The sequence below is a fragment of the Chanodichthys erythropterus genome, chromosome 21, assembly GCF_024489055.1.
Source record: "Chanodichthys erythropterus isolate Z2021 chromosome 21, ASM2448905v1, whole genome shotgun sequence".
Taxonomy (NCBI): Eukaryota; Metazoa; Chordata; class Actinopteri; order Cypriniformes; family Xenocyprididae; genus Chanodichthys; species Chanodichthys erythropterus.
In genome coordinates this window covers 25,499,627-25,509,912 of record NC_090241.1, presented here as the reverse complement: position 1 = coordinate 25,509,912, position 10,286 = coordinate 25,499,627, and the positions used below count along the sequence as shown (strand labels likewise).

At 36.5% G+C, this 10,286-nt stretch overlaps 1 protein-coding gene across 2 annotated transcripts; it reads left to right on the top strand.

Annotated features, from left to right (window-relative positions):
- Positions 1–4,329: 4,329 nt before the first annotated feature.
- apof (apolipoprotein F) lies at positions 4,330–10,276 on the top strand. 2 transcript variants are annotated; one of them, XM_067374131.1, is made up of 2 exons: positions 4,330–4,392; positions 7,875–10,276. In XM_067374131.1, exon 2 carries the CDS (start codon positions 7,899–7,901, stop codon positions 9,144–9,146), a length of 1,248 nt encoding a protein of 415 aa, XP_067230232.1. In that variant the 5' UTR covers positions 4,330–4,392; positions 7,875–7,898; the 3' UTR covers positions 9,147–10,276. The 2 variants fall into 2 exon arrangements, with proteins under 2 accessions (XP_067230232.1, XP_067230231.1); XM_067374130.1 differs by lacking the exon at positions 4,330–4,392 and adding an exon at positions 5,151–5,467.
- Positions 10,277–10,286: the final 10 nt, after the last annotated feature.

Here is a 10,286-nt window from a genome sequence, read left to right as displayed (position 1 = left end):
ATCACGTTGTGAATGTATCCCTATGCCTTAAGGTTCGGTATCTTTTGGTTCGGTGATCTGAACGCTAATCGGACCAGAACTAAATGTTTTTTTTTCTTCTTTGGTCTGGACCAAATGAACCAAACGAACCGAACTACATGTGTGAACGCACCCTTAGAGAACCTATAAAGAACTATACAGGTGCTTAACGGGTTCTTTGTATGGCAGTGGTGCTATAGCACCTCAACCACCCCAAAGAACCGCTACAGAACCAAATTTTGTGCTTGTGCATGTAGTGAACTAGGTGTTGTGTTAATGAAAAAAGGAGGAAAACTAAATTAAATAAATGAGAGAAAATTAATTTAGTCACCATGACAACAGTGGCACCATGACATCTATTCTTCCTGCAGAAAAAAATGAGACAACTAGCCCAGTTTATCAGTTTATAGTTTACCCAATTTGTCACATATTGAGGAAGATATATACATTTTTTACACACTTTCTTTCTTTCTTATTCTCACAACCTGTCCCTATCTCTTTACTCACTCACATACGTTTTTTAGAGTATGAAATTCAACTAAATTCATTTACATAACGAACAAAGCCCTAGACATTTTATAGCTTAATTAATTTTTCAAATTATTCTTATTTCTCTCTTTTGATTCCACAGCAAGCAGGAAAGCACGGATTTACTGTATACAAGGGACATGGAGGTGGAAAACAGGACTTTGAAGTGCTTAAGTCTGGTTGTTTGCAATGAGAACAAATGATTCCCTCAGTTCTGAACATTTCTATTACCATCAAAACAAGTGATTATACTTTCCGATAGACTTGTCAGTGGAAGTAAGAATCATTTGTTCTACTAAGACTGATTTGTTCCTGCATTTGTGAGAAAGTGTGCATGTGTTTGCTGAAGCGGACGTGAAGCATTAGAACAGTTCGGAAGTACACCCACACTCACTACAGTCCAGTCAGTGCTTCTCAATGGTGAATGACACCTACCATCTTTCGCTTACGCAAATAAACTCTCACAAACACACACACAGAGCCTCTCTCTCATTTCCTTTCTTAGCTTAATTCCCTTGAGTTTTTAATTGTATTTTTAAGTCTCATTCAGTCACTAAACATTGATTCACATAACTTATTTTTACATGAATAACGTTATCTGAATGAAAGATTAAATGTAAAGAACATCAGTTCACGTGCACATTTTGTTCTGCCAGCTGAAAATAACCTTCATTATCATCATCCTGATCATATTTTTCTTACATTATTTACTATAACCAAATGTGGCATTTAATGGTACACTTATTTTTGATATATTTTATTTGTTTGCACTCTGTTTCAATGTCATTCAGCTATGTTAACAGCTTGCGTCCAACCCTCGTCCACCTACACAAACACATCTTTGAGTCTTTAGATCAAGGAGAAAATAGTGTTTGAATGCTTCATCTGTCCATTCAAACAACCCTTATTTTGAAAAGAAACTTCGATTGCCTGTCTCATGGTCAGCGGTCATTGAAAGAGCATTCATCAGACTTTATATGTCCTCACAGAAAATTTAACCCAAGGTGACCTTGTTTTCTGAAAACTTTGCAAAGATGATGCATCACTTTCCCTGAATCACACACATAGATGGCATAACAATAAGCAGCAGTGAGAGAAAACCTGAATTTCAGCGCTTTCAGCATAAATTAATTTCATTAAGTCCAAGGAATTTACCATGGCCGGATTGCTGCTGGATACTTTATCCTAGAAGGTTGATGTGATTAAGGGGACTCTTCAAGATGAAATTTACACAAGATTTACTTCACAAGAGTGTAAAGGAGGGAGTGTTGCTCATCATTTGGTTGATTCAGTAATAATACATTGCCCTGTTGATCCCCCATCCTGATGCTACTCCAGGTAATTTTGTGCAATCCAATTATAACTATCCAATTATATTCAATTATAACTAAACAAGATTGCCTTCAGTCTTATCTAACACATTTTACTCTCTGGGGTCCATAATGACAAATATATCAGGGACATATCTGACATATTTTCTCACACATGGACACACACAAAATCACCCATTAATTTGTTCAGTTCCCCCTAAGGATTTATTAACACTTGATATGGCACATGTGTGTGTGATCATGGCATTGTGTGTCACATGTGACTTCCTTTGTGTTTTGGGCCAATAAGTTGGCATGTGAAAATGAGAATCACACTTCTACATATTTCTTCTTGTACCTCACTCCTCCCACCCGTTTCTGTGTTTCTCACTTCATGAGAAATGATGGCATTGACGCTGGATCCATTAGCGAATTTTAATAAGCCCTACGTAACCAGACAACTCTGCATAATGTGTTAGTTAGTCTATGCGGTTGCAGTAAAAATGCTCCGACTTACATAGGAGTTAAATATTGTCTTAAAGGAACACTTTAACATGTATTTGTATGTACAATTACAACTGGTTAGCAATTGTTATAAATAATTGTTTGGATGCAACAACAATAAAAGTCCAGTGAGTTAGATACTTGGTGGCTCATTCCTAACTCTCCACCATAAACTGTGCTCTCCACCCAAATGATTTGTTGTTTTCATGTTGACATCAGTACGCCAACGTCATTTAGAGAAAATGTGTATCTGGCTAAGCCTTTTGCTACACATGCTGAGACATTTGCATAATCTAAATCAGATTTTAATTCTGGTTACTCGTGGTGAGTCTGATTATTGTGATTATTGATTATTGAGTCAGACTTTAAAAAACAAAAAAATGTAAACAATAAGTCATCCAGTGTTGGAGAAAGTTACTTTTAAAAGTAATGCATTGCAATATTGCCTTACTCCCTAAAAAAGTAATTAATTGCATTACTTAGTTACTTTTTTTATGGAAAGTAATGCGTTTCATTACTTTTGCATTACTTTCTGTCACCTGGGCTAGGTTTGCTTGTTTTGTTTTAATTTAACGAAAAAGTTCTATTTTTGGCAAATGTAAAGGCCCTTTCACACCAAAAGTGAAATGAATATGCCTCAGGCTGAAGGAAATGCAAATTCACGTCTGTACATTAGAGGGCGCAAATGTAATGTTTATCTAAAGTCATTTTTGCTTGAGTTGGTCATCGAAGCAGGTCAGGAGCAAAGATATCGGTTAATAAAGTAAGATTAAATACAAAAAATGTGTTTAATTTAATATGTTTAATTATTGCAGGTTTGTGCAGTATTCTGAGATTGCATTTTGCTGTTTTTATTCACGTTGAGGAATGACTTCTCAAAAACTACTGTTTTTGTAAATGCCTGCTCACATTTTGTCTAGACTACAATAACCGTCATGTTTACACAGCGCACAAAACGCCTCATGACTAAACTCACGATTTCTCTCAACATGGCGACAGGAGAGCTGTCAGTCAGTAGCCTACATGGGAAAACAAAGTAACTTGCGTTACTTTTTTGAAAAAGTAACAGATATTTTGTTGTAAATTTAAAAGTAATGCATTACTTGAGTAATTACCTGAAAAAGCAATCTCATTATGTAATGTAGGTTACCCCCAACACTGGGGTCATCAAATGTAAAATATTTTCTTCATGTTTAATTTTTAAAATTTCTTTTACGTTTTACTTTTATTTCTATGCTAGTCCTGAACCTGAAATGAAATGATGGAGAAATGTTTGTGTGAAATGTTGCAACGCCCCCTCATGGCAAGTTTTGCACACTGAACACAATATGCAGAGTCCAAATGTCCAACTGCATATATCTTTTTCGTTTTTTACCAATTAAAACTGGAAATAAACACAAAATTATACAGTAAATACATACATAAATAAATGAATTTCACTCTTCTGGGCCCCACTTGTGAAAGAGTAGTAAAATCATTATATATATAGATATATATATATATATATATATATATATATATATATATATATATATATATATATATAGCCTAATTTATTTTTTTAGAAATATTAAATTAGCTGTGAAAAGATGTTGTATCATGATGATTCAAATATATGGCCTGAGCAGTAGAATAATGTTTAAAATGACTGAACCAAGTGGAAATTTGGGTAATGGCCTGAAAGCAAAATATGCATTTTTTTTATAATCACTTTGCTAAAAATTTACACATGGGTGCACAATCCTGCTCTCCCACACAGGCATGAAACAAGTGTGGTGCAATTTATCTGGGTCAAACACAAAGCCCCCGCACCCCCACATGGTCTTTGGAGAAAAAGCGGAGCGAGAATGAGAGGGGACATGAGGGTAAATAAACAAAATGTCCACAGAGCACATTGATCCTCTCCACGTGATGTCACATTCATGAATAATGGGGCCAGTGAGAGAGAGAGTGGGTAAAACGAGAGAGAGGGACATGTATATGTTTTTTTGTGAAGGCTGGATTCTATCACAGAGGTCGGGATTGTTAGAAGGTAAGAGTCTTATTAATCTCATATTAATATGAAGATAAATAATTTCAAACATTCTAATGATCTTCTGACAGACTGTATGTTTGAGATGTGTATTTAAAATTATATGATGAAAGTTTATGATGGAACAATTTATATTTAATTAATATTCAATTTTAAAATATGCAATAACATTCACACAGTAAATTGGAATTGCAAATACATTAAAAATTTGTATTTAAATAATTTGAATGTATTTTAAATATATAAGATGTATAGAAGAAATGTAAAAACAGCATGGTGGGAGGAGTCTTACAAAAAACAATGTGGTCATCCCTTTCATTCTTTCCTTTTTTTCCCCCAGCTGCACTATGAAAAAGACAAAAACACAAATACACACATATCTCATGTTCTCACCCCATGATGTAGTTACAGCTGCAGATATTTGTGTACATACACAGGTCAAAGTTTGGAATAATAAAGATTTTGAAATCTTAAAAATGGTTGCTAAAACTTCAGCTTTGCCATTGCAGCATTACATTTTAAATTATATTAAAGGTGCAATGTGTAAAATTTGGGAGGATCTATTGACAGAAATGCAATATAATATACACAACTATGTTTGTGGTCAGGGGCGTCGGACTGGGGGGGTAAAGGGTACCGAGTACCCAGGGCCCGAGGCAGGGGGGGGGCCTTAGAAGTCAGTTTTCTATACATACATATACATGCACTAACATTTGTATAGCATTTATTTACAAATAAAAAAGTTGCTGTGCAAAACTAAACTTGTAGTTAGGCACTGGTTTGGTATAAAAAAAAGTCATTTTCATGCTGTGCAGGGCCCCACCACCCCTCTCGAATCAATGTAAATGGTACGACCCGCAGGTCAGGTGCTTCTGCGGACCTGCGGTGATTCGTGAATCAGTTAATGAGACAGGAGCTGGAGTTAGCCGTGATATGAACTAGGAAGACAGGGGAAGAGTCATGTCTTTCCTTAAGAAAGGAAAATCAGGGGCTCAAAAACGAAAAGAAAAGAAGATTAAAGAGAGAAAGGCAAATGAGGGCAAGCAGTTGCTCACTCAGGTTTTTGAAAAGAAAGGTGAGCTACAAATGCATCATCGAGCATTGACATTGTTTTAACATAAATATCTACTCCAGGTAGAATAGCATACATTTATGTTCGTACTCTATTTGAATAATATACCAATACTTTATAGTATCACACCCTACATAGCGAGCAAACAATATTTCTGGGTAACAATAACGGAGTGAGAAGCAGACGGAGGCGGAGCCTGCGCAGCTTGTCTCCTCTTGTGCTGCAGTTCTCCCCAGAGTCAGAACTTTAGTTACATGAAAACACTGTATATTTCCCTCCATTATCAAAATCTAACACCCGCAAAAACACAGATCGTTAGCGCCTATTTTACCGCATTTTTATGCAAATTAGCTCGCGCACGCTCTTACATTAAGTACAGGATTGTTCTCAGTTTAATGCACATCTTAATGATTGAAAATGACTTATTTTAAAACGTTATTCAAAGACTGAATGTCTAGTTTGGCGGTTAGTGTACCCTGTGATTCTATAGTCTGCATTTATTTTAAACAGACAAATAATCAGCAATTAACTTGTACTTAGCCTACACTTTAAAAAGGGTATTGTGACAATAAAGGATATTTTAGCAAGTTAGTAGTACTTTTGACAATGAAACAAAAATATATTAATCAGAGTGTGGCTTACTTTGTTTACATTTTAAGTGTTTTTATGATAAAAATGCAATACCCCACCCATTGGTATCACTATGGTATTTGGTACAGGGGCCCAGCAAGATGGTTTGTACCCAGGGCCCAAAATTTGGTGCTACGCCCCTGGTCTGATTTATTAGAAGCAGAGACAATTCTTTGTTAGAAGTAACAAGAAGACGACCACCATAGCTTCTCCGAAAGGGTTGGGTGTGCGCCGTTAGCTGCAGTTCGCAAACTCACCACTAGATGCCGCTAAAATATGTACACATTGCACCTTTAAAGATGCCCTAGAATCAAAAATTTAATTTACCTTGCCATAGTTATATGACAAGAGTTCAGTACATGGAAATGACATACAGTGAGTCTCAAACATCATTGTTTCCTCCTTCTTATATAAATCTCATTTGTTTAAAAAACCTCTGAAAAACAGGCGAATCTCAACATAACACAGACTATTACGTAACAGTCGGGATCATTAATATGCACGCCCCTGATATGCCAGCCCATGTTCAAGGCATTAGACAAGGGCAGGCAGTAACGTCTGGAGCAGCACAGCTGCATCATCAGACTAGGTAAGCAAGCAAGGACAATAGCGAAAAATGTCAGATGGAGCAATAATAACTGACATGATCCATGATATCATGATATTTTTAGTGATATTTGTAAATTGTCTTTATAAATGTGTTGTTAGCATGTTGCTAATGTACTGTTAAATGTGGTTAAAGTTACCATCGTTTCTTACTGTATTCACAGAGACAAGAGAGCCGTCGCTATTTTCATTTTTAAGCACTTGCAGTCTGTATAATGCATAAACACAACTTCATTCTTTATAAATCTCTCCAACAGTGTGTAATTTTAGCTTTAGCCACAGAGCACTATCAAACTCATTCAGAATCAAATATAAACATCCAAATAAATACTATACTCACATGATCCGACGCATGCATGCAGCATCTTGAAAGATCCATTTGAGGGTTATATTAGCTGTGTGAACTTTGTAAATGCACTGTATTATAGTCGAGAGCTCAGGGGGCAGGGAGCACGCGATTTAAAGGGGCCACGCGCTGAAACGGTGCATAGTTAATGATGCCCCAAAATAGGCAGTTAAAAAAATTAATTAAAAAAATCTATGGGTTATTTTGAGCTGAAACTTCACAGACACATTCAGGGGACACCTTAGACTTATATTACATCTTGTAAAAACTGGTTCTAGGGCACCTTTAAAATAGAAAACAGATATTAAAAATTGTAATAATATTTCACAATACTACAGTTTTTACTGTTGAACAAATAAATGCTGACTTGGTGATGATAAGATTATAAAACACTCCTTTCAAAAACATTAAAAATCTTAATTATTCCACACTTTTATATTATACTGCATTGCGCATAACCTGATATTCCTGAGTTCAACATGTTCCTGGAACAACATTCAAATCAAGATCAGATTTGAGGGACAAGTTTACAGATTATGTCAAGTTTAGGCTTAAAATCATGAACTGGTGCTTCTACATCAGTCTTATTCATCTATCATTTACTTCTGAATTTTGGGATAACTTATGGGTAGGGTTTGGTTTAGGGGTAGGAATAATGTTAAGACTAAATTTTCAGACTAGAATGTATGTTGACCCAGGAACGCATCTAACTCAGCAAATGTTAGGACATGCACTTTATTACACATACATAACTTAATGCGTACACTGTTCTGTACACTGTACACACAGTTCAGCTTCTCTTTTTTCTTCTTCTTCTTTTTCCCCCAGAACCCGCGATTTGCTTGCTGTTGCATGACTCCACAGTTCAACATGGCTAGTTCAAAATTCAAACTGTTACTTCTCATTCACCTCTTACTGTCTGAAGTAGTATTTGGCAGAGCTCCACTCCCTCAAAACAACCTGAGGCCCTCAGTCACTTCAAAAAAGTCTCAAACAGAGCAAGTAGAATCACAAGTGGTTGAAGATGGTCTTCCTGCCGCCCATCAGTTGGTCTTAAACCTCTCAGCCTCATTACAAGGTCAGCTGGATCTCCAAAGCAATGCAAGCTGTGTAGAGCTCGCTAATGGAGGCTGGAGAGGAAATGATTTCTCTCAGGAGCTATTGGGGTTGGCAATGGTGCCTGTGTTGGTGTCAGCAGGATGTTTGTCTGAAGCCCAGGCTTTGGTAATGCAACTCTACGCAGTGTTGGGCCAAAATGATACATGTGAATTTTTGCAGGACATACTAGTGCTGATAAAAAGAGGCAAAGAGAGGGAATCAGCACACTTTAATCATCACACCTTTACCGGTGGTTTCCAATCCCCTTCATCTCCTCTTTTGCTCAACTCTGAGTCACAGCGCCACCTGCAGGCTCTTATATTTAACATTCATCAGCTAGCTGAGGTGGGTGAGAGTGCTGATGGTTATAAGGGTAAAGTTGGACCTAAGGGGCAATGCAAAGGATGGGTGAGGGTGAAAGGCACTCGGTTACTGGGACAGGCCAAAGAACAGAGCAGGCCATTGCGTATTGGGGAAGCACAGCAGGCTTGTCAAAGCTTGGGAATCCAATGTGCAGGTGTGACCCAAGATGGCGATTCTGGATATTATTGTGTTATCTTGAGGCGTGGAAGCAGAGTAGTGCCTTCATCTAAATCTGAGAGCTGGATTCAGAATTGCAAGGTGGGGTCTGTACGTTGGCGCAGAAATGGGGACCCTCAGCTTCACTGTGTCAATGAAAAAGAGGAGCAAGTGTATACGGTTGTGGAGTGGATTCCTGCAGTTTCCACACTGTATAATCTGGGAACAGCCGTTTACTATGCTTCGCTTAACTGCTATGATACTGCAAAAGAGAGAGCCATCTTCAGCACTGTGGATCTGGGCACAGATGCCCTCATGGCTGTAACGGGTGGAACCGCAGGGGTAGCTGGTTATGCATTGGGGGCTGGTTTAAAAACGGGCGTAAAGGCAGGGATCAAATATCTGCTGAACAACATGAAAGAGGATTCCGACCTGCTAATGAACCAGAACAGCTTGGAGGATGGAATTATCACTTTCCAATAAAAACCAATGAGGAGAATCAAGAACAGAAAGCATTGCTCTGTGGACTCAAGGATTTTTCCACCAGCAGTAAATGATGTTTAAGAAGCTATGTGTTCAGTCATATAATTTGTTACAGTTCACAATATCAGTCCCATAAACAGATAATATTAAAAGTTAATTCTCTTAATTTCTACTGAAACAGTATTTAAATGCTGGTTTAATTGGTAGACATTTTAATTGGGTTTTCATATGTCCTAAATGTCATTCCCATTTTGATTGTAATATTATTAATAATCAAAAGGTATGTAATGATATCAGCATGGAAGTAACATCATTTTTGGTGGATAAAAAACAAAAACAAACAAAAAAAAACAAAAAAAAACAATAGGACTTAAATGAACTTTGATTTTTCTCAATTTAAAAGATTCCATTCTGTTAGACAAAGTTGAAATCTGTATGATATTTCAATATTTTATATAATTTATAATATGATATGATGTTCACCACATGTATTTTTGCACATGTGAAATTTATGTGCTTTTTCTGAAAGGGATATTATTAATTTTTTTTAAAAAGACATCCCTTTGATGCATCATGTTCATTTTCTTGTCAATAGTGCCTGAGCTTGACCAGAGCATATTTCTTGAAGTCCGGTATGCCTATTCATAAAAATACTTATTTAATTTAGTTAGGCTTCAAAAGGTTCTGCATAACAGAAATGTTGAGACTACATTTATATAATTTCTCCAGCGTCAGCTGAGACTTTTAAATTTAGTTAAGCCTCAAAAGGTTCTGCATAACAGAAATGTTGAGACTACATTTAGCCTATATCATTTCTCCAGCGTCAGCTGAGAAAACAGCATGGGTAATATTTAACTGCTATTATAAGCCAGTTATTTAAATCAATAACCTCAGTGGGAAGAGCAGAACACTATAGGCAATAGAATACAAGATAAGAATAGCATGAAGTCATAGTAATTTGTAACTGTCATGTTGCCTAATTGATGTATAGGTCAGCAGTTACAAGTATAATCAGTTAGAAATGTGTCTACCTGTAGCCTATTTCAGTTGATAAATTCCTTGTTTTTTATATAAATGTATAATCGTGTTTTATATAGGCTATGCATAGTGTAAAATGAATAAATATAGAATAAACGTATT